Below are 25495 nucleotides of genomic sequence, written 5' to 3' on the forward strand. Positions count from 1 at the left end.
AATAGGCCCATTTGACATGGTCGAATGCCTTTTCTGCATCGAGTGCCAGAATAGCGAGCTCTTCCTTCGGTCTATCAGTAGAGTACATAATATTGAAAAGCCGTCTGAGATGGAAAAATGAATTTCTATTTGGTATAAAACCAGTCTGATCTGGATGTATTAATTTATCTCAAAACTTTGTTTTCCAAAGTCCTGTTGGCCAGGACTTTGGAAAACAACTTTCCATCTTGGTTTAGCAGGGAAATTGGACGATAAGAGCCCACTTCCTCTGGGTGTTTACCTTTTTTATATATATCTGTGTTGAGTGCTTCTACTAACGTTGGAGGTAGGACACCATCATTGTTAGCTTGAGTGAACATCTTATGTAAGTATGGGCAGAGAATGTCATTGAACTTTTTATACAGCTCGCCTGGGAGGCCATCAGGGCCAGGGGCTTTAGTATTTTTGAGTGAAGTGATGGCCCTTTGAATTTCCTCAACAGAACTTTCAGAGTCCAGCTGAGCTTCATCTAATTGGGAGAGATTGCGTTTATCGAAGAAATTTTACATAGCAGCATAGTCTATATTTTTGTTTGATGTATATAGGTTTTTATAGAATTAGAGAAATCGGTCATTAATGTCTTTAGGCTTCATCAGAACCTCCCCTTTATCTGATAAAATTTTGTGTATTGTACGATCATTTTCCTGTTTTCTAAGTTGCCGCACTAAGAGTCTGCGTGGTTTGTCACTAAACTCGAAATACTTCTGTTTGGTGTATAAAAAAGCTTTACTAACTTTTGCTGAGAGTATCTTGTTATATTCATACTTTAGGGATGATATTTGTTCATGTAAGTCAACAGATGGTGTTCGAGCATTCTCTTTGTCTAGCATATTCATTTGTTTGTCTATTTCTAGTAATCTGGCTTTATTGTTCTTCTTTCTGAATGCTTCAAATGAAATAACAGAGCCTCTAATGAAGGCTTTAAATGCCTCCCAAAGTATAGCAGGATAAGTCTCTGCATTGTCATTAGTTTAAAAATAAAACGATATTTGAGCTTTTAGATATTCACAGAACTCTTTTTTGGTTAGCAAGATAGGATTTAATCTCCAGCTCATTTGTGGTCTCACCATATTCTGAATAGCTAAGTTGCAAGTGAGAGGGCTGTGATCCGAGTTCTTGATGTTATGATATTTTGCATTCGTGGCATATGGGATCAGCTTTGCATCAATGAGGAAATAATCTCTCCTCGTGTATGAGTTATGTGCTGCTGAGTAAAAAGAGTATTCTCTACCAGTTGGATTTGCTATTCTCCAGATATCAGCCATGTTAGTATTATTGATGAAAGTGTTAAGGAAGATACTTTTATCCATTCTACGAGTAGAGGACCTGTCTAGGTATGGATCCAAAATGCAGTTGAAATCCCCTCCCATTATAAGATTTGTTTGGGACATATCTGGTATGAGAGACATCACTTTTTTAAAGAATGAAGGGCTGTCTACATTGGGTGCATATATGTTCAGTAAGGTGAGAGGCGTAGAGTATACTTCCCCAGTTACAATCAGATAACGGCCTTCTTCATCGGATATTGTGGTGCCATGAATAAACGGAATATTCTTCCGTATCATAATTGCTGTACCCCCAGCTCTAGCAGGGAATGATGAGTGATATATATATTTCCTATCCATTTACATCGTAACCTGGTATGAGAGTCATTTTTCAAATGTGTTTCCTGTAAGAATATTATGTCCGGTGATAGTGACTTGAGATGAGCCAAAACCTTCCCTCTTTTGATCGGACTATTCAGACCACGCACATTCCAGCTGGCTAATGTAAGACCTCTTCTTCCACCATCATTTAGACCATCTTGTGTTGGCATCATTGGGTTATCTGTCATAGCAATTACTGGTATTTAAATAGTAGTGGAACACATTGACCTGGTTCAGCTGAGAAGTCATATATATTAGTAAACCCATTACAGTTTCATAGCAAGACAACATATTGACTTGAGTGTAGAATTGCATATGATGACTTGAAGGTAAACAGGGTGAGTGGAGAGAGAAAAAGTATAAATAAAATGAGAGCAAGAGTAAAAATAATAATAGAAAAACAAGACAGAGACATGACCTAAGCTTATCTTCCTACCCATAAGCTGCAGGTAAAACTAATTTGGGGGAACTATATAGAGCCAACTGCTCAAACTCCCACCAACCCCTCTAACTATATATAAAAATGATTCAGATAGCGCATCATGATATGGAATTACACCACTGAAAATCTGGTAGCTATAACAAAAACTGAGATAATTTGCCACATCGGAGTTAGAAACAAATGAACTGTTTCAGCATTGGCAGTGACAGTAGTATCATATTTAAACAAATAGCCTACCCCATGTCAGAGATTTAAAAAAGCTTTTATTCTAACTATTAACAAGTTGACAGACAAGGGATCATTCGCAACTACATTTTTTCCTTTTTTTTTTTTTTACTCATTGAGTGCCAAGGACGAGTATGTTCGTCAATTCAGATACTAACGTAGAGTGCCAAGGACGAGTATGTTCGTCAATTGCGTTTTTTGACGGTGGGACGTGGATCAAAGCCTCAGGCATCTCCTGTACAAATATTGTAGCTATTGAAGGTGTATAACCTATTTTACGGACTCATTAGGTGGCGACAGTGCTCTCCAGATTAGAGAAAGGTCCGGAAAACAGCAGGAAAAAGCCCCGTGATGAAAGAGAAACCGCTCATGCTGCAGCCAGAGCCATATAGATTGCTCTGTCTGGAGCTGACGTTGGCTGCGAACAGCAGTCAATCCGCGCCCACAACTGAGCCCCTCTGCCTCTGTCTGTCTGTCTGCATAGTTTCTCCACACGATTAGCCGCCAGAAAAGCAGCACCCGACGCCGAACGGCCAAACCATTCTCAGCAGTCCGGTTTGGCTTTTCCGTGTCGCGCTGGGAGCCGGCGCACAAAAACGGAGCACTCCAAAAATAGACTGGGTGCGTGGTAGGCTGTGTGTTAGTGTGGGGAGGAGTTTGCAGCTGAGGGGGGGGAGAGGGGGGTGGGGCACGCAGGGCACCACACAACTACACCACGTCACTACATCAGAAAATATTATCTTCAGAGTCAGTGAATGTGCTTGAAATGCTTCATTTCACAAAAGGCGGAATAACTCAGCTTCTAATTAGAAACGCCTGTATTTGCTCAAAACAACCTATCTTCTCCGGCTCATAACTAAAGGATGGAAAATGGTATCAATAAACTTTTTTTTGCTGATGATACAATAGAGTCAGCTCGTTCTTTGTGCGTGTTCGGTGTTTACATAGTAATATCACACAATATTCTGTGGGCCTTGAGAAATCACTGAAAACGCTCTGAAACTCTGGCACTGGGAGCGTCCGTTCTCCAAAAGTGGCTGGCACTCAATGAGTTAACACCAGTTTAAAAAGAGAAAACCAAGTCTCTGTCGTCCCCCACTGTGCACAGTGCACCCTCTACTGTCCAATTAAGCTGGAATGTCTCCAGATCATCCACCATCCTGTAGTAGGCATGCTCCACCCTGAGCCGAGCCTTTAGTAAGCCATTCAAGATCTGCACAGGATCCACACAGCCCACCTCCTGGGCCCGGTTCTTGCGGCTTAGCCAGATGGCCAGCTTGGCGGTAGCAGACAAAAAGTTCATTAATGTGTGCACCCTTCTTTTACTCGCTGCATACCTGGGACCAAACACAAATAACTGAACAGAAAAAACCTCCCCCAAAACCCCATGTCAGAGTCAGAGGGAAAGAAAAAACAAACAAAAAAACAGTAGAAAACATTCCACTGCTTAGGCTAATTTACCATATTACCAGAGAAAATGTCTCAATGGGGTAGGCTTTAACTTTGAATACTGCGTAAGTAAACCTCAGTCCCTCATTCACACTCACATTCAAACCTCTGTTATAAGGGACAAAAAAAAATGCCTTAAAAAAGAGAAACAGTAAAACAAATCTAACTGTGGCAGCATTGACAATAACAGTAGTATCATATTTAAACAAATAGCCTACCCATTATGTCAGAGGGAGAGAAAAAAATAAATGGTAGAACGTTCCACTGCTTAGGCTTAATTCACCATATTATTACCAGATTTTTTTTTATTTTTTTTTGTCTCAATGGGGTAGGCTTTAACTTTGAATACTGTGTAAGTAAAACTAAAACTCAGTCCCTCATTCATACTCACACTCAGACCTCTGCTTTAAGGGACAATCTTCTTCTTAACGTATGCCATCGCTTTGACTGCATCTGTGAATTCCTTCTTCTCTCCATTGTGCGTAATGCGCAGTCTGGCTGGGAACAGTATACAATACCGGACGCCCTGGCGGTTACGCAGCAGCTTCCTCACCTCCATGAACGCAGCTCTGGCTTTGGCGACATTTGTAGTGTAATCCGGGAAGATAGCAATTGTCTCCCCGCTGACTCGGAGTGGGGCACGTGTCCACGCACGGCTCAGTACCTCGACACAGTCCTGATAGTAGTGGAGCTTAGCAATGATCGCGCGTGGTTTCCCATCTGATCTCTTCGGTGCCAAGCTCCTGTGTGAGCGGTCCACGAGCACGTCTTTATCCAGGTGTAGCGCTTCTTTCAGCATGCAGCTTTGAGACCGACGCGGTGTTGCTTGATCCGTTCATCTCGGCCACCCCCAGGATCCTGATGTTGCATCTTCTCATTCTCCCCTCCATATCCTCACATTTCTCCCGAAGCCCCGTCATCTCTGCTTTCGAGTCGGATACCGTGGTCTGCAAAGCTGTCACCTCGTTTGAGCACGTAGTTATTCCACCTTCCATCTCTTTGATTGTAGCCTTCATTGTATCGATCTCAGAGTGAATCGCCATCATGTTATTTTTTATTTCTACTTGAACAGCTTGCATCTCGCTTTTAAGGGAGTTGAAGTCTTCTACAAGCATTCTTCAGTTCTGACTTTATCACCTCTGAGATGTCCGCTTTTAGCGAGAGGAGAATGTCTCTTTTCAAGGCTTCAGCGTCCATCTTTAGCCTTTCCTCTGGCGGAGGCGGGGTCATCTTGGCTGGTGTGTTGGTGAAACATGAGGTCGAGGCGTCGTCGGGCCTAGTAGGCTTAATGCTTGGATTGTACGAGTATTTACGCAGGTCATATGTATTTGAGGCCAGCAATGGAATTTCAACAGATTCCAACTCCATAGGTGCGTTACATTTAATAAATCTTCATATTCACCACGGTAAAGCCATCCTTTAAGGCCGCGTGTAGGGCTGACACGAAAATATCGAGTGCGCCGGTCCACGCTCACTAATATGAGCTGCGCCGGGCGCTAAGCGCTGTTTTAAGGCCAGTGGGATGATATACAGCCCGATGTGTGTATATGCAGAGTCAGAGTCAGAGTCAGTTTATTTACCATTTGCAGTCGAGACTACATTGGAATTGGGGTGCAAGAGCTTAAAACATAGACACAAATATGACAAGTCATGACAACATAAAATAGCATATAAATAGACAGACATTAAAAAGGTTTAAAAAGTAAATAAGATAAAATAAGAGAATAAAACAATAAAAGGAGACAGGTACATCTGTGGATAAAGGCCCGAGTCATCCAGCTCACTTATTAAAGTGCAGGAACAAAGTGCACAATCACACATAAAGTGCACAGTAGTAAAGTGCCTAAGCAAGGATTAATTGCATGAGAAGACCAGTATAAGACATCTTATACAAAAGAAAAAATAGAGGTCTAGGTGTGTCTAGATGGTCTAGACAACAGAGATCTACCGTTTAGATTTGTGATCGTTCAAACTACGCACAGCACTCGGGTAAAAGCTTCTCGCAAAGCGAGTGTTGGAGCATTTAACACGTTCACTGCCATTGACGAGATATCTCGGCTTACAAAATCCAACGGTTGACTGCCAATGACGAGATATCTCGTCTTAAAAAAAAAAAAAAAATTGACGGTGGGACGTGGATCAACGCCCCCCAGTCTCCTATAAAAATATTGGAGCCACCGAACGTGTACAACCCATTCCACCGACCCACTAAGTGGCGACAGTGCTCTCCAAACTAGAAAAAGCAGAGCCAAAACTGCAGGGGAACGCGCGAGGAAACCATTCTCTCATACTGTAAAATGGATTGGCGAAAACGCTTTCGCTTTCGCGCATTATCGCGCTGGGAGCTGGCGGTGGGGGATTGCAAATTTGCATAATAGATTATGGGTGAAACACACTTTGAAACACGGCAGAAAGCCCACAATCGCACGCAGGCAGCTTCATTGCAGCTGAGAGCTCAACCGAAAACCCAGAAACGAACGAGCCTCATTCTCATACTGTAGGCGAAAACGCTTTCACGCTGGTACACACGGGCGCACAACGGTGGGGGGTTCCAAAAATAGACTGGGTGGAAAACACACTTTGAAACACGCAGCATAAAGCCTAGAATCGCACAAAGCTTCATCAAAGCTCTCAAACCCAAGAAACGAGTGAGCCCCATCCACACCCGCCAGGGAGGGAGGCTGCTCACTGCTCAGACAGGCAGTAGAAACTCGCTTGTGACAAACGCTGCTGAAAGCCACCAGACATGCCCACGGAGGGAGGAGTTTGAAGGAGAGGGCGTTCAGAACTATATTGTTTAGATGTCTGATCTCTCACTGATGCCAAAAATAAATGGTTAAAGTGACTGTTCTGCCTGTTTGATTGAATTTCACAAAACTGCGATTATCTCAGCTTTCAGTCTCAGACGCTGAAACCATGCTGTACTCAACGGCTAATATCTACATAACTACTAACTCTACAAACTAACTCTTTTAGACAGAGAAAGCACACATTCTATTAGTACTTTTGTGAACTTTGTGTTCACAAAGTCCAAGCAGAAAATAATCCTCGGCTCTTGTAAAATGAGCCAGAATCCTCAAAAAAAACCTCTGGCAGAAGCTACCTACAGTAAAAAAAAAACGGCTGGCAGTGAATGTGTTAATGGAGCGGTAGCGTCTACCCAAAGGGAGTAATTCAAAAAGACTGGCGGCCGGGTGACCTGCAGGGTCCCTGATAATGCTGGAGGCCCGGGACAGAAGTCTGGAGCTATAGAGCTCTTCTAGAGCCGGCAGGTTGGCACCAGTTATCTTGCGGGCAAGGCGCACTACCCTATTTAAGGATTTTCGCTCCTTAACAGTAAGGTTACCAAACCATACAGTGAAGGAACTAGTGAGAATGCTCTCAATAATACAGTGATAAAAGTTAACAAGGATCTGGCTGTTGTGGTTGAACTCCTTAAGTCTTCATAAGAAGAAAAGATGTTGCTGAGACTTTTTAACAATCGCTTTGGTATTTGAGTGCCAGCTAAGATCATCCGAGATAGTGACACCTAGAAATTTGATACTTTTTACCATCTCAACCTCTGTACCATTGATTATTATAGGATGGTGAGGTGCCTTTTTACGGCGGAAGTCAATGACAAGCTCTTTTGTCTTGGAGGCATTGAGAATTAGGTTGTTGGCCTCGCTCCACCTGACAAGTTCTTCTACCTCAGATCTGTAGTTAGACTCGTCATTTGAGCTAATGAGCCCAATGACAGTGGTGTCATCCGCGTATTTAACTATGAGATTGTTGAGCTAGTGAGCGATACAGTCGTGGGTAAAAAGAGTAAACAAGAAGGAGCTAAGAATGCATCCTTGCGTTGAGCCAGTGCTCAGAACAAGTATATCAGACAGATTATTTCCGATCCTGACTCTTTGAGGCCTCAGGATTAAAAAGCTAAAAATCCACTCACAAAGAGCATCACACAGACCAAGATTTTGCAGTTTACGGATCAGAAGTGAGGGAATGATCGTATTAAAAGCAGAGCTATAGTCTATGAAAAGCATTCTGACATAAGCTCCACTTTTATCCAGGTGTTCATATACAGAGTTCAGAGCTATAGAAACTGCATCCTCAACTGATCTGTTTTCCCTATAAGCAAACTGCCAAGGATCAAGAGTAGGAGGAATCTGACATTTAATGTGGTCCAGCACCAAACGCTCCAGACATTTCATAAACACTGATGTTAGTGCAATGGACACCAATGATGAAATAATGCACCATAGACATAAATACTATGGATGTAGCTATCCCATTAAATTTCATTTTCCTGGCGTAGTTCAAACGGTGGGTGTCGCCATCTTGGTTTTAGTGGGACGGAGTGTATTGAGAGGGTGGAGCTAGGGGGAGCCTGGGATGCGCACCGATTAGCATAGCCTATGGGGGTGAGCTTACGTGCTGACAAACACGCCCACCTTAGCTCGAAGTGGAATCTCCCCAAGCTACCTGAAGCTAGGTCAGACAACCTGCTAACAAGCTAGCTAACAGGCTATGGCTACATCCAGGCCATCCAACTCTGCTCTTGTTGCTCCGGGTCCGTGAGGCAGTGGAGTCCCACATTCACGTTACGTTTAGGTAGGCAAAATTTCAGACAATTGGACTCGAGTCATAGGGACTCGGACTCGAGTCACAAATTTGACGACTTCCGACTCGACTCGGACTTGGAAGGTAAATACTTGAAACTCGACTCGGACTTGGAAGAAAATGACTCGAAACTCGACTCTGTCGACACAGGGCTCTGTGCTGTCAGTGCCGCTCAGTCCTGTGATGCGGCCGGAATCTTCTCCAAAAATATCGATCGATATGTGGCTATGTGCTGTAAATAGACGTTTTGGGCGCAGGACCTCCGCTCGTCGGCGGGTTTTTAAAAGCTGATGCGTCGGAAGATCTTTCCATTTCTTCCTGACTTCGTCAACTGCCCGCAGTGCGCAGTCTGCCATCGCATTCAGTACTGATTGCACTTGTGATCAAATTCCATGCATCTTGTTTCTGTGTGTTTGTGTTGGCGCTGTTAAATTGAGCTGTGAGAACGTTTCTATGCTTTGAATACAACTCTATAAGTTTGAGCTGAGTTGGAGCTGTCTGTCAGCTGTCTCGAGCTCGTCTGAGAGAAGTGTGTTGCTTGGCAACAAGCACGTATTCACGTGAATGTGCACGTCCGCAGCCTAAAGACTGGGCGCAGCTACGGTTGAGTGATTAATCAGGTGTGCGGCACACTTTGGGCACACCCAGCGCACACGTGATTAATAACCTTATAGGCTTTTTATATTTTACTGGAGGACGTGCCTTGTAATTTTTTCTAACCTGTGACTCGACTTGACATAACCTGTGACTCGACTCGACTTGTGAGGGACTTGAATTGACAATCTTTGACTCGACTTGACTTGACATAACCTATGACGCGACTCGAGACTTGACTTGAAATAACATTGTGACTTGACTTGACTTGACTTGCCGACAAAAGGAAAGACTTGGGACTTGCTTGAGACTCGGGATCAATTGACTTGAGACTCACTTGGGACTCGGATCAGAGGGACTTGGACAATTGTCTGCTAAATTTACACAAAACTACAATAAAGGTTTAACCAAAGATGTATCTGTTATTGACATCATAGCTAGTATAACGTACTAAGCACATAAATAGTGGGAAATTGCAGAAATATGGACAGATATTAGCTACTGTGAAACAACATTAACATTGATCAATGTAGCACCCATTATGTAACTTGTTTATATGTCATTCCCTGAAGCATATTACATTTTCTTTTACACCCACAGCAGTGTGGATCTTGGGTGAGTGTGGCATGCTGTTGAGAAGGCCTTGGGTTTCAGCTTCAGGTGGACTGGTCTTCGGTCTCCCATACTTTTCTCACATCCAGCAGCTGCACCAGATGTTATAATCCACTGTGCCTTTACCCACAAGTCTTTATCCACATTATTGATGATTATTTATAAAAAAAAATCTCATTGTATATTTTGTGAAAGCACCAATAGTCAGAGAAGGAAACCTCTCTTTGAAATGTATTTTGGTTGGTGTTGTTTTAATAAAAGTACTTGTGGTATCTGACATGTGGCCAAATTTCTAGAAAATGCAGATGTGAACAGGTCTAGGTAGGCGAATGACAACTAGGGAATATCACCGAAGGAAATACCACGGTTTAATGCCAACAGATAAACCATACAGATTCTTTGTAATTGTAAACACAAATAAGGGAGCAGAGACATGGGGCCCTATCTTCCCCCTGGCCTTAAAATAGTGTTTAACGCCAGGTGCAGCGCTATTAGTGGGCGTGGTCAGACGCAGTCCCTATTTTCCCCTCAGCGCTAAACCTGGCCTTAACCATTTAACCACGCCACAACTGTGGTCATTGATGAACTGCAGTTACGCAATGACATTCTTCCTTTCGAAGCTCCGATCCACTCGATCCAGTCCGGGTTGCGGCTGCATGCTGTCATCTCTTCATGCCAATTTGGATATCTCAGCACATCACAGATCATAGCCTGAATAAAACAATTCAACTTACAGCCAGGCAAATACAGATCTGTTCAGCAGGGCTGATGCGGTCTCCCTGTAGCCTACAATATAGAACGTTAACTATCGGTGACATTCCTGATACCATCCAATTCCATGATCTTTATGTTGTATGATATGATATGATATGATATGATATGATATGATATGATATTTTCATTTATATTGCGCCCCTCAGCCAACTTTTACATTGGTCCGGGGCGCAGCCCGAGAGAAAAAAAAAGAAAAGAAATTAATAGACAGGACAATGGAGACAGGGAACCAGGCAGACGGACAGACAGAGAACATAAGTACACCTCAGACGCACAACACAACAGCAAAGTAGCTCAGTGATCATCTAGAGCGAAAAGGTGGGTTTTGAGCAAGGCCTTAAAAGTCTGTAAGGTGTTGGCAGACTTGATGTTCAAAGGGAGCTTATTCCACAGTGTCGGTGCCATCACTGCGAAAGCCCGGTAACCCCTTGTCACCAGTTTGGCTCGCGGGACCTTCAGACACAGTTGGTCATTTGATCTGAGGGACCTGGAGCTGATGGATTTGACTAGGAGTTCCTCAATGTAGGCTGGGGCGAGACCGTTGAGGGCTTTGTACACAAACATCAGCGTCTTAAATATGACTCTCTTCCTCACTGGGAGCCAATGGAGAGAGACAAGAACTGGGGAGATGTGGTCCCTCATTCTGGTCCCTGAGGCCAGCCTGGCAGCAGCATTTTGGACGCGCTGGAGGGGGTAGATGGTTTTATCAGGAAGACCAGAGTAGAGGGAATTGCAATAGTCCAGCCGTGAGAAAATTAGCATGATGATGACTTTCTGAAGGCCGCTGGGGGAAAGGAAGGATTTGATTTTTGCAATGATTTGAAAGAAACAGGATTTTACCACTGATTTCACTTGATGGTCGAAGTTGAAATCCGAGTCAAATAAGACGACAAGAGTGACTGAGGTGGTGCTGCCAAACAGAATGATATCCCCCTTGCTCTCATTCAACTGCAGGTGGTTTTGTGACATCCAGTCCTTGATGTTGCCCAGGCAGGTCTTCAGGCGGTCTAGACCTGTGGAGTCAGCTGTTGTGAGTGGGAGATAGATCTGTGTATCATCAGCGTAGCAGTGGAAGGAGATGTTGTGCCGTGTAATGATTTGACTGAGGGGGAGCATGTAGAGATTGAAGAGGATGGGTGCCAATGGGTGTAATGGGTGTAAATACATAACTTTCACAATAGTGAACAAGCACCCCCACTCGGCTCATTCAGGGCAGGTGGTTTTATAACTTGTAGGCTACCTGCTGTTCCTGCACATCACAGCACAGGCTAAATGATGCATGTAAATATAGCCTACATTATACAAAGTCATGGCATAAATGTGTTTTTATTGAAAAAGTACGTGTCAAGTAAGCTAAGTCTTGTTGGAGCGGACCGTGTTACGGTTGTCACTCGTCTATACCACGTTGTATTTGCGACGGATATATATGCCACCTGGATTCCATATATGTTTCACATAGGGTTGTGTTTTGAGTTTTATGTTTTATTTTGTCCAATTTTGAAATGTTCTAGAATTGCATGTTGTGTTAACATAAATATTATTTCTATCTACCACTTAGCCTACTTAGGCTGATTTGGTTGCTATTTTTTGTCAAAATGTATTAGCCTCAATGCATGCTGGGAGATTTCACATGTGTGTCTGTGTGTGGCTTTGGTAGGGGAGTCGGTGCACTGAATAAGGCCTGGTTTTGAAAAGCGCTAAGCGCTAAATTAACGCCAATGGGGAAGATAGCGTTTAAGGCCGAAACGCCCATTCTGGCCTATTCTGGCACTGCGCCACGCCTCTTCGGCATAAAGCGGGGCCTAAAAACATGATGCTATCTTCCCGAGTCAGGCGCAAAGCGTGCTTTTTTGCATTTAACGCCAGTTTAGCGCCTACGGCCAGGGGGAAGATAGGGCCCATGGTTTTCTAGTATAACACAATGTACAAATTGTATTAAAAGACAGTCTGGACAGGATTGAAAAATATAGTTCACTTGCATTCACCTCAGACAAGACGGGACACTACATTCAAGTCTGAAATGTACCTAGATTTGCTAGAAAAATTGACATTTCAGCTTGTCACCTCATGCTACTATTAATGGACTCTACAGTAGTAAGGATTTTGAAAGTGTTGATGAATCAATCCAAGTCAGAAACACAACATCATATGCTGTGAGCCTGTTAGAATTCAAAAACCTGTACTGCAGTAACCCACGTGTAAAAATATTGAATGCAACAGTCTTGTTCTGGAGGGAACCCCTCAGCTGAATTGACGTTGGAATATGATATCAAGCCGTTAACATTGTCAGGTCTCAGTCTCAATCAGTCAGTTTCTGAAGTGCAATAACGTTAACGTTAAGGCTGGCTCAGACTACAGGATTTTTGGCCCGATTTATGCCCGATTTACCCCTCCCAAGAATCTGAGGAGAAATCTGGCCTGGCAGCTTGCCAAGCTTGGTCGGGCCCAATGTTCGGCACAGATTATCTTGTAATGTGAGAGGTTTGCAGATCCAATCTTAACCCTCCCGATCTGCTCACAGCCTCATCGGGCCGTCCCGATCATATCAAACATGTTTGATATTTCGGACTGAAAATCTGCACGAATACATCATCCTGCTGCTGCGCAAGCCTCCCGTCATTATCGTTGAATGATGCGGCTCATTTGATGCGCCAGGCATCAGATAGGTTACCAAATACCAACAGCACAGAACCATGAATATTTTGGGGAAAATGTCACTAATTTTTATCACAATGAATGACCAATGAATAAAAAGTTGTTATACCGTAGTTTTGAGCCCCTGCCAGTCAGAGGCTGTAATCTCTTACCTGTCTATCAGGCAGTGTGGGGAAAAAAGGCATTGATGCTGCGGGAAGCAATCCAGTCTATCCAAACTTTTGCCGATCTCATCATGACATGCAGCAGGGAAATATATTTTGGTAGCTGATGTGTTTGTGTTCTCACTTGTCCAGACAATCTTGCAATAGAGTCACGTTGTTTACCAGCCTGCTATATTTAAACTGCCGTGAGATTCATTTGTTTGGGGAGGGTTAGGGAGACAGGCCGCGGCCGGTGTTGAGAGGAAAAGAGAGAGGGCTCTATCTTCTGACAGGCACCATCCCCTAAATAGCGTTTGCGCACCTGTTTGCACGTGCATTAAGGCAGGGAAGATAGCATTCTGCCTTGCGCCGTCCGCCAGGTGTTCTGCCGAGTTTTGCTCCCCCGCCAATCAGCAAAAAAAAGCATCCCCACCTCACGCGAGCATACTTGTAATCATTTAGACAGACATGTAACTGTTTAAAAGTGATATCATTGTCTGGTAGACGTGACCTCCCTGATTTCTAAGTTAAAACAGCCCCGAAATATGTTGGGGATGCAATTCTCGGCCGGGATGCGGAAAGGTTCACGGCACCTGTCGCAAGCGCAAATTAGAGCCGTGCCGAAATCATCTGTGCCCCAAAATGCCTGCGCAAACGGGATTTGGGCGGTCTTAACTACCAGAATTATTCACAGACGTGGCCAGGCAAGGCTGGGCATTACATCAATCAAAACAATCAGATTCCCGTCTCGCAATGGTTTGTTTGCGCGAGGCATGCAATATGCTGTAATTATCTCCATGCGTAATAGAGTGTACTCACTCGTGCGAGGACAGAGAGAGCTTATTGACAGATTGTCTGTGGTGCCAACGAACCTCCGGCTTATGAAGGTAAATAGCCTATGTCCATTGTCTAACAAGTTTTCTCAATTAATTTCCCTCTTTGCGATGTGATAAAAGTTTCTCAGTGAGTTATAGTTGATTGCCTCACTAAATTATCTGCTAATACCCAATTTTAGCAGCATAATTTGATGTCTTGGCGTCGCAAGGCTGTGCGTAATGACATATCCAAAACGAATTCCACTTTCCACTGCGCAAATACCTCTCTGCGCTGGGAGCGCAACGGTAATCTCCATGCAGAGCGCCCAGCGCAGAGAGGTATTTGCGCGTAAGAGGTCCTTTTCAAAGCTCTTAGCGCAAAGTAATTGTGCGCTGCTGACGATAGCATAATGCCATCTATCACCACATTTTAGCGCTGAAACACCTGCTTTGGCTTGTGGCAGCCAATGCCCAGTACAGTTATCACAGGCATGCGCTTGTGTCCGCCCCCAATTTGCATTGCGCACGGCGTTAAACGAGCGCAAACGCTAAATTAGCGCTTTTGGGAAGATAGAGCCCAGAGAGAGGTGGGGTGGGGGCGGAGCGCTTTGGTCGCTGCTGGAACCCCATTTGATGCTCCAAAATCAAAACAGGTTCAGAGTATGGCCGGGCGTCTAGGTGATTATCCTGCCGATAATCTTAATAATATCCTGTAGTGTGTGGTGCGCCACATTTACAAATCTTGTAGTGTGTGCATGTTTGAGATTATAGGGAAGATTCTCCTGTACTGCGTGTCACAGCCAGATTTCAAAATCGGCTAGGATTTTCAAAATCCTGTAGTCTGAGCCCACCTTTAATCGCAGAATGTCTGTTGGGTTAATGTTATACCCATGCTAGCATTATTAGCACAGATGGTCGTCTGTCTAGCTCTGTAAAATGTTAGGTGACCACCGACAACTTGCATTCACTCACCGAAAAAAGTGGAAACCACCTTAATACAACCAACTGCATCGCAAGAAGGCATATTTATTGTCCGATATTTGGATTAAATTGACAAAAAGACTGCAACAGCACAAACGATAACGGGAGATCAGACAATTAGCCTAACGTTAGCATAGCCATACAGCTGGCTGGCAGTATGGCCGCCTGTCACTCAAACCACGGGCCATTCCCTTAATTATGCATAACTTTAAACGGGTGAGTAATGTAAAAATGACCCCCATACAGTTGTTATGAAAAGGTGAAATTAGCTATATAGACCAAAACCGTGTTTCGCCCCTAACTGGAAATATGTTTAATCCTGTTACAAAAAAGTCTGGCATTTTACTGCCCCCGAGCCCAAGTGGCCATTCGAGGAACTACAGCTTTGCCCACTGGTATGAGAGAGAGATACAGTAGAGGGCCCTCCCCAATGTTGAATAGGCTCCATGGCATACATCCTCCTGTTTCATGGTGTGTATTGATGAGTGCAGAGAGGACAGATTTGGACATGGCAACAAGCATCTCCTCAGCCACACATGCTGCGGAGCGCAGCATGCCAGAATGAGCGGAGCATGAACAGTTACATAACCACCGACCAGGGATGGAAGGAAAGAGTTGGGAAGGCAGCATGTGCAGTCAAGGATCAGTTGTGTGCAAGTCAGAGCTGAAGTCCACTTGTCATTTTAGTGCTCTTTGAGGCTTACCTCTCAAGCCAATATGATCTGTTTGAGTTACAGGATGTGTGTTTTATATTACTCAGTAGCCTACTGTATCTGGAGTGAGATGGTCAAGTTGTATGCCTGGATCACTGGCTGTTTTTTTAATAAATCTGGATTGTACTAATGGTTTTAGATAGCTGTATCTGGGACCATATGGCTTTCCAATCAGCAGCACAGCATCTGTGTGTGCTGTTTGTTAGCCGGGGGCACTTGATATACTGTTTTATCCATTATATCAATCAGGATCCATGATTTGATACCCGTTTAACCTTGGACACAGTAGTCTGTTCAAGACAAATATCCTTTGGGTTTTTCTTATCTTGTCTTATCTTAACCTACAGTAGCTGCGGTGTATACTAAGTATTTTTATTGATTTATCTTCCCTGCTCTTGATCACTGTTGCTATAGTAACAGTGTCTTGTAAGCCCATGTGGGTGGGACACCATAAGGAGCGTGATACTATAATAAAAACAACCATCTGATGATGATGATGATGATGATCATCATCATCATCATGACCTTTCAGCCTGTTGTGCTCACATGTTACCTGAACAGTGTTGTGCAAGATTGTTCCACAGGGCAAGAAGTGATACAGTACATGCTTAAGGCATATTTCCCTATTCACCTTATGCTGCCACGCCCGCTTTTTATCTTCCGTGTAAGACGCAATTGTATTTGTTCTTCCGGTTCAGCATTAGCTAGCTGGTAAACATTGATAAACTGTAAACTATGAATCAAGTTTGGCAACATTCAGCAGCTACACTGTGGCCAACTTCAGACATGCTCATAGCGTTACTGCTGCAAGGAGCCGATGGCTGCAGCGGTCGGCAATTAGCGTTACAAAAGCACATCGACAGTGTTTTCTTACTGCCAGTAGCCTACAGGAGGTCCATCCATGGATGTATTAAAAGAACTGGATAGGGGACGAGCCACGCCCACCCATGCATTTGGACGGAGGCTGCTCACTGGCGCATGAAGTCATCATGGGGGGGTTTTCTTCCTGGTTTTACATCCTGACCATGCGGCGAAGTGCGCATGTGTGCCATGACGTATTCCATGACGTCTCCCACCCCTCCCACCCATGGATGTATTAAAAGAAGAAAATACACCCGTATACGGCTCTTAGTGGCTTCTGAAGAAAAACCAGAACCGGGCCTTCTATGCGGTAACCCCCCCCCCCCACACACACACACACACACACACACACACACACAATATATAGCCTGCTGTACGTGCAAGTCTGAGGTCTCTGTGCGTCTTTTTACGCATGAGGTGAGGGCAGACTATTATGAGTTGTCTCCCACAGCCAGGTTCTTTAGGTCGTTGTATCGTTACAGTCTGTCAGTAACACAACCACAGTTTAACAATTAGCTCAATACACAGAAAGACTCAGAAATTACAAGCACAACGTTGCACATCCATTTCCTCATCACAACCCCATGTCAGAACCACATCATCATAAACTCCTCCCTCCTTGTTGTCTGTCTCATCTCCTGGTTGGCTTGGATTCGCGAATCCCTCGAAATATCCCACCCACAACTCAACCAATTGTGATTGGCTAACAAACAACTCAATGAAATTCTGATTGGTTAAGACACCTGTCATCAAAATTGTCATCCTCATGACTAGAGTCGGGTCTTCGCGAAGGGTTGCTGGCTTGCTGTCAATCAAATACCATTTGCCGGTGGAGGCTGGTCCAAATATTTAACCCCATATTTGCTGAAACAAAGTGAGTCCAAGATCTGAACAATTTAGCGACAATATTACTGTTATTTCAGTTAATAAAAACTAATAAATAACGAATACAAATAATTCATTAGGGGGAAATTCTTCTTTTTTTTCATTTTCTTTTTTTGTTTTTTTTATTTAATTCAATTTTAATTTAATTTTTTATTCTTGGGTATTCAGTAAATACCTAGAAGGCCCTGACGGTTCGCCACTGTTAGCGCTAATGTGGCTCATGGCTAATAATAATGCCGGTGGGGTAACGTTACGTTAATGTTAACGTTTATGATAAATGTTTAATGCTTCAATGACGTTGAAACGGGAGCTTACAGCTTGAATTCCTTAACTGGTCGTGGACGTAATCTAGTGAGACACTTACGATGTTGACAAGCCACTTTCTTTCGGGAAACGTACTGTTTTGCTAACGACACAACCATGCTGCAGACAACAAGGCAAGCCGGGTGAGAGCACTCAGAGCAGGGGGGAGGAAGGGGCTATGCTGCAGCCGTGCGGTGTGTGTGTGTGTGTGTGTCTGTGTTTGTGTGGGAGAGGCGTAGAAAGCGCTGATGTATCCGGTATCGATAAACTCAATACTGTAGCAAAGGAGTATTGTATCCGTTTAAAATGTTTAGTATCGAGTAAGTACCGAAGTTTCGATATTTTTTACAACCCTACGGCACATAGACGCGGCACCGCCGACAGTAGGGGTTGACAGATACTAGCTAGTCCGACTCTGACCGGTCACAACCAGTGCTCCTTGCTGCTCGTAAAAAAAAGTCCAAATAGGCGGTATTCTGATAAACTGGTCACATATTTGGAATGTTACGTTCTCATCCTTTACCTGATGAAGGTCTGAGTGACCAAAACGTTGTTCAATAAAGTTTGCCAGTAACCGGATAGTGTGCGGGAATTCTTTCTTCTGCTCATGGACTCTCTCCTCCGACGCACCTATCCATAAGATTGTGAGGGTGTGCATCGGCTCTTCTTTTTTTTTTATATACATTTTTTATTGACATCATTCATTCAATACAGGTACAAGACATTGTTGATAGACATTAGCCAGGATGTATGAGCCCTCTTCCCACCGCCCACTCATATCACCCACCCAATACCCATCAGAACATGTCATGATGATGTGATGAATGACATCAGTTTTATTTACCACAAAACAAAAAGAAATAAAAGGAAATAGAGGAGAGCACCCTCTCCACCCCAAACCCCCGCGGTCTCTTGTTTAACGTAAACGTCTGCATCGGCTCTTCTTTAACGTTCTCATCCGAAAAAATATAAAAACTTTATAACAGTTTGTCTTTTTGCTGGAAAACAGCTTTTTGGCAAGTCTAAAAATGATAAAGGCGAGATTATGGGTCTAAAACGGAAGAACGATTACAAAATTACGTTATGCAGAAGCGTCCTGATATGCGCAAATGATAAGGTGAATAAAAGGATATTTATTTTGCTACTTTTTTCTGAAAGTGAATAAAATACAGCTTCAGTCACCAGTAATATTCTGTAATTAGCTTGTGTTTTTAAACCACTTAGATTCCCTGCCTACCAAAACGAGGGTCGCAGGTCCCCGTGTTACCTCCGGCTTGGTCAGGTATCCATACAGGCATGATTGGCTGTGTCTGCGGGGGGGTGGGTGCCGGATTTAGGGTATGTGTCCTGCACTAGCGCCTCCTCTGGTCAGTTGGGGTGTCTGTTCGGGGCGGAAGTGAACTGGTGGGAATAGTGTGATCCTCCCACGTGCTACGTCCTGCCGGTGAAGCTCCCCGCTGTCAAGTGAAAAGAAGAACAACTGCTCATGTGTCAGAGGAAGCATGATGCTAGTCTACAGCTCTCCCCAGATTGGGAGAGGGTGGAGCAGCGACCGGGGCAGCAGGGGGGAAATTGGCCAAGTACAATTGGGGAGAAAATGGGGGGGAATCGGAAGAAAAAAACACATTAAAAAAGGCATTTCAGTGTCGCTTCATGATGCCGTTTGTGTTGAAAAAACAAAAACAATTATCTGGCCAGCAGTGAGTTGTGGCTGGGCATTTTGAGCAATGAGAGGAGGATGAAGAAGAAGAAGAAGAAGAAGAAGAAGAAGAAGAAGAAGAAGAAGAAGAAGAAGAAGAAGAAGAAGAAGAAGAAGAAGAAGAAGAAGAAGAAAAAGAAAAAGAAAAAGAAAAGAAGAAGAAGAAGAAGAAGAAGAAGAAGAAGAAGAAGAAGAAGAGTGGAGTTTGCATGTTCTCCCCGTGGGGTTCCTTCGTATATAACCCCCCCCCCCCCCCATTAAAAACATGCAGAAGATCAGATCGTCATCGTCATCCGACCAGTGACGACAACATCCGAAGTCGGTCCCCGGGCGCTGTACGAGAAAAGCGACCACTGCTCCTGGCCTGCCCCCCGGAGGAAAGGACAAAGCCAGGATGGGTTAAATGCAGAGGACAAATTTCACCGGCCACAGCATGTGTGTGTTGTGGCCCTCCGTGCATGTGTTGATTGTAATCGTGTGACAATAAAGATGGGCTTGTCCGTCTGAAATCGTGTTTTTTTTTAGAAGAAGAAGAAGAAGAAGAAGAAGAAGAAGAAGAAGAAGAAGAAGAAGAAGAAGAAGAAGAAGAAGAAGAAGAAGAAGAAGAAGAAGAAGAAGAAGAAGAAGAAGAAGAAGAAGAAGAAGAAGAAGAAGAAGAAGAAGACAATGGAGATCATGGAATGTCGGTTAAGGGAACTTCCCTGGACAAAATTCCTCTATTCGGAACACCCTGCACGTCACCGACGTCAGAGTTTACTTCATATGTGCGTCACCCTGTGGTGACTGCTGCTACATTAATAGCCTATCAAGTATCTTATATTAATATAAAAAAAAAAACATGTGCATGATGCATGGTGTCATTCCTAAAAAGACATATAGAAGTACAGAAGAATATAGTCAAATACAAGTAGTGTCCAGCAGCAGAGCTGCCTGCCCACTAGCGGCCATGAAAAATAAATACATTTCACAGCCATCTACCACTATATAACATTTCCTGTGAATGTTGAACTTTTAACCCTCCCATAGAGTTTTTGAGCATTGATTTTTCTATTCATATTCCAATTCCAATTCCATGCAGTCCTGAACCCCAGAGTTGCCAATCTTAAGCTACCTGTATACTGTTGTGTGCATTTGTGGGAAGGGATTCTTAAACTTGTGGCTGTCAGCACCCCCAAGCCAAGTAGGCTACACTACACTACAAACAGCAACATCAAGACAAAACCCATTTTAGTCAAACAAACTGAGGCTTCACTGTGCAAAGCTCTTCCTTTTCCCTGACTGCATCCAGTCAATATCCAAGCCTCCAGTTCCCAAGGTGCAGTGGGATATCAGATCTCTAGCCGACAGGCATAGTCAAAAATGCATGTTCAGCCTCTCTGCTAGGAAGTGGATGTGCCAGTCATTGACAAAAAAATTCCCTGAGACAGCAACTTTATTTAACTTGGTTTTTCATGGATGGATTGCTATGCATCATACTTTTAGTGAGCTTGAGCAGCCAGCTGCTGGCTTGACTGTTTTACTGCGAGCTACAGTAAATATACAACTGGGAAATTTGACTGTACATGATGATAAACATTTCTGTATTGTATACAGTAAGAATAAAATAGGAACCTGTGTGCATGTGGGTGCGTGCGTGCATACAGTACGACAGTACGTGCATGCATACGTGTGTGTGTGTGTGTGTGTGTGTGGGGGGGGGGGGGGTGTGTGCATACAGTAGATACATAACACATGTGCAGTGATGTTTGTTCGGTGTATCTGTGTGTACTGTATAGTCTAATGTCTCTACAATGTCTTTCTCTCTCTCTCATACAGTTTAAGAGATAAAAAAAACACGTCACAACTGACACACACACACCAGCCCCGGCGCCACGAGGGGGCACTAGGGGGCAGTGCCCACCCACTTCTATGAGAGGGAATTCGCACATTTCCCCCAGCATGCTTTTGTAGCAAGCTAAGTGTTTAGCAGTGGCAGTAATTCAGGCAGAGAGATTATCTCAGTTCAAGTAAATAATCCTGTGTCTGTATTCACTTTAGAACACACACACTCAAACACGGAAACTCAGAGGGGGTCCTTAAACGGTAACACTTTACTTGGATAGTCCGTCTACAGATAGTCTAGAGAGTATTAGTAACGTTTCAACAGCTTATTAGTTGACATTCAACAATTCATCAAATCAACTTCATCTGTAGATGTTTAACAGATGATCTATAGAGTATATATGACAATTCATGAACATAGTCTACAGAGTATTAGTAACATTTCAACAGCGTATTAGTTGACATTCAACAATTCATCAATTCAGCTTCATCTGTAGATGTGTAACAGATGATCTATAGAGTATTATGTCACACTTCATAGAGTAGGCTATATGTGACAATTCATGAACATAGTCTACAGAGTAGGCCTATTAGTAACGTTTCAACAGCTTATTAGTTGACAGTCAACAATTCATCAATTCAGCTTCATCTGTAGATGTTTAACAGATGATCTATAGAGTATTTTGTGACACTTCATGAACATAGTCTACAGAGTATTAGTAACGTTTCAACAGCTTATTCGTTGAAATTCATCAATTCAGCTTCGTCTGTAGATGTTTAACAGATGATCTATAGAGTATATGTAACAATCCTGTTTCTTCTGTGTTGTAGATTCTTCTCCTCTGGGCATCGCCACACCTTCCTCACCTGCCTGGACATCTGCTGTCTGACAGCCCGTCTGACTGCTCGGCCTGGATCACAAACACCGCATGGCTTCCAGCTCCCATCCATCTTATCATTTACATCCCCTTGACCACCATCGTTTTGCAAATAAACCTTTTACTCTATATTACTATATTACTCTATAGAGTAATAACAGTCCATGAACATATTCTCAGAATACATTAGTTGAACTTGAATCACTCACTGAACAAACCATGAGTGGAGTACGAGTATTGCCTTGTCCATGTAGTGCATTCATAAACCCGTTGCTCTTACCACAGAATTTCAACTACCGGTACATCATGTAAACGTTACGTTGACCATCACTTGCATAACCACTAAACATCTGTACATTTTCATTTGGACTATCCAAGTAAAGTGAAAACTAGTTGACAGTCTAGAAATTCACCTACATATATATGGAACTTGATTCTTGCATAACCACTAAACATCTGTAGATTTTCATTTGGACTATCCAAGTAAAGTGAAAACTAGTTGACAGTCTACAGGCTATTTATACCCATGCTATTTATGAAAACGTTAACTGTACAGATGACGCAGAGTTACAAAGTTGTACAAAAAGTTTATTTCTCCACACACATACTGTAACTTAAAAAAGATGGACTGATGGATGGATTTAGTCAAAACAAAATGGTATGAGGCCAGCAATACATGCCTTAGGCTATTACACTTAATTCTAACACTTAAGTCTTAATTTCACACACCTGCTTAAACAGTGAGGGGACACATCCTAATGATTAGCCTAGTCCCAGGTCATCACTATACTTTTTTGCTTTGGACGAACCGGGTCGTCCAGCAGAACTCCCACAATGGCTGAAAGCCGCACCACACCACAGCACAGTGTAGGTGAATTTCTAGACTGTCAACTAGTTTTCACTTTACTTGGATAGTCCAAATGAAAATGTACAGATGTTTAGTGGTTATGCAAGTGATGGTCAACGTAACGTTTACATGATGTAGTTGAAATTAAGAGCAACGGGTTTATGAATGCACTACATGGACAAGGCAATACTCGTACTTCACTCATGGTTTGTTCAGTGAGTGATTCAAGTTCAACTAATGTACAGACATCTACAGACTTTTACCGCTAACTTGGACCCAAAGGGGGACACAGACATGAGGTGAGTGGAGATAAAAAGGTTTATTTGCAAAACGATGGTGGTCAAGGGGATGTAAATGATAAGATGGATGGGAGCTGGAAGCCATGCGGTGTTTGTGATCCAGGCCGAGCAGTCAGACGGGCTGTCAGACAAGCAGTACAGCAGATGTCCAGGCAGGTGAGGAAGGGGTGGCGATGCCCAGAGGAGAAGAATCTACAACACAGAAGAAACAGGATTGTTACATATACTCTATAGATCATCTGTTAAACATCTACAGACGAAGCTGAATTGATGAATTTCAACGAATAAGCTGTTGAAACGTTAGTAATACTCTGTAGACTATGTTCATGAAGTGTCACAAAATACTCTATAGATCATCTGTTAAACATCTACAGATGAAGCTGAATTGATGAATTGTTGACTGTCAACTAATAAGCTGTTGAAACGTTACTAATAGGCCTACTCTGTAGACTATGTTCATGAATTGTCACATATAGCCTACTCTATGAAGTGTGACATAATACTCTATATATCATCTGTTACACATCTACAGATGAAGCTGAATTGATGAATTGTTGAATGTCAACTAATACGCTGTTGAAATGTTACTAATACTCTGTAGACTATGTTCATGAATTGTCATATATACTCTATAGATCATCTGTTAAACATCTACAGATGAAGTTGAATTGATCAATTGTTGAATGTCAACTAATAAGCTGTTGAAACGTTACTAATACTCTGTAGACTATCTGTAGACGGACTATCCAAGTAAAGTGTTACCCATTAAACTACCCCCGTCTCACTTATGGTGTCAACATTTAACATTGTAAAGCAATGTAGTTAGCATGCAAAACAACTCTACTAGTCATTACTTAACATTGCAGATAACTAACACATATATAGAGAACAGGAAGGTTTAATTAATCTCCAAAACACATTGTTGAAACACACTACCCCAGAGCATGCTGGGAAACTCCGCCCACTTTCCTCAGCATGCTACAATTTTTTTGCCTCCAAACTTTTGACATGAAAGTAACTAACCAAATTAAATGAGTGGTGGGTGGAAATAATCATTAGCCTATTGTTAGTTAAACATGCAGTTTTGAAACATTCAATAAAGACAAATTAAAAATAGACTATGACTCGACACCCTGATACACTCATGTTATGAGAGTGGTATATATATCCATTACATCAATATCCGTGTTAGTGTAGAGTGGTTAGTTCCTTGCTCTGCTCTCCTCTATGAGCGCTGGCTCCACAGTAAAGCTCTGTTTTCCAATTTTTTTACATCAATTTATTGGGGGGGACACATTTTATCAGTGCCCCCCTGCTTAAGGCCCTCTGGATATCTGGTCTGGCGGCGGGGCTGACACACACACACACACACACACACACACAGTTTCACCCCGTCGTACTTACCTCATGTTTATATGAATAGTTGGAATTCCGCGTTGCTCTGTACTCCAAGTCTTTGACCTGTAGCTGCTACTGCTGCTCTGTTTGATTTTAAGTGAACTTCATCCAATATTGAAGCCTAGTCTATCTACATCTGTGTAAAATGGTTCTGAACGCACTGCTTCTCTCTCTCTCTCTCTCTCTCTCTCTCTCTCTCTCTCTCTCTCTCTCTCTCTCTCTCTCTCTCTCTCTCTCTCTTTCCTGTTTCATCCATCTCTCTCTCTTCTCTCTCCCCTCCTTTCCTCCCTCTATCTCTCTGTGCCCTTACAGGACTACACATTGACTATGTACTTCCAGCAGGCCTGGCGAGACAAGCGGCTGTCCTACTCAGAGATTCCCCTCAACCTGACCTTAGATAACCGGGTGGCTGACCAGCTCTGGGTGCCTGACACCTACTTCCTCAATGACAAGAAATCCTTTGTCCACGGCGTCACGGTGAAAAATAGAATGATCCGACTTCACCCGGATGGCACTGTGCTGTACGGCCTAAGGTGAGATTTTAATCTGGACAGGACCGTTTGTTAAATCCCCATGGAATGAACTCCCATTGCTTTTTCTTGCTGGAAAACAGCACATCTTTACTGGTGCACCAGTAGGCATAAATTAACAAGCCAGATGATATCACTCACTGATGACATTATCACCGATGTCATCACAATTGCTCAGTGTCATCTGCCATTTTTCTTTCTTTCGTGAGGACATAGAACTGTATGACATCTTCTTTCTTTCTTTCACGGCGACATACGGACAGACATATGGACAGACCCTC

General features: G+C 43.2%; 1 protein-coding gene across 2 annotated transcripts in view; it reads left to right on the forward strand.

Moving 5' to 3' along the window:
* gabrb2b (gamma-aminobutyric acid type A receptor subunit beta2b) overlaps nucleotides 1-25495 on the forward strand; it is a gene marked incomplete at both ends in the record, with an annotated part of 306515 nt that overhangs the window by 107082 nt on the left and 173938 nt on the right. For both annotated transcript variants that reach the window (XM_083640938.1, XM_083640939.1), the window contains one exon: nucleotides 24997-25217. In XM_083640938.1, the coding sequence (XP_083497064.1) occupies nucleotides 24997-25217 (221 nt within the window). The remainder of the gene's footprint in view (nucleotides 1-24996; nucleotides 25218-25495) is intronic.

This window comes from Poromitra crassiceps (assembly GCF_964638095.1).
Source record: "Poromitra crassiceps genome assembly, chromosome: 1".
NCBI lineage: Eukaryota > Metazoa > Chordata > Actinopteri > Beryciformes > Melamphaidae > Poromitra > Poromitra crassiceps.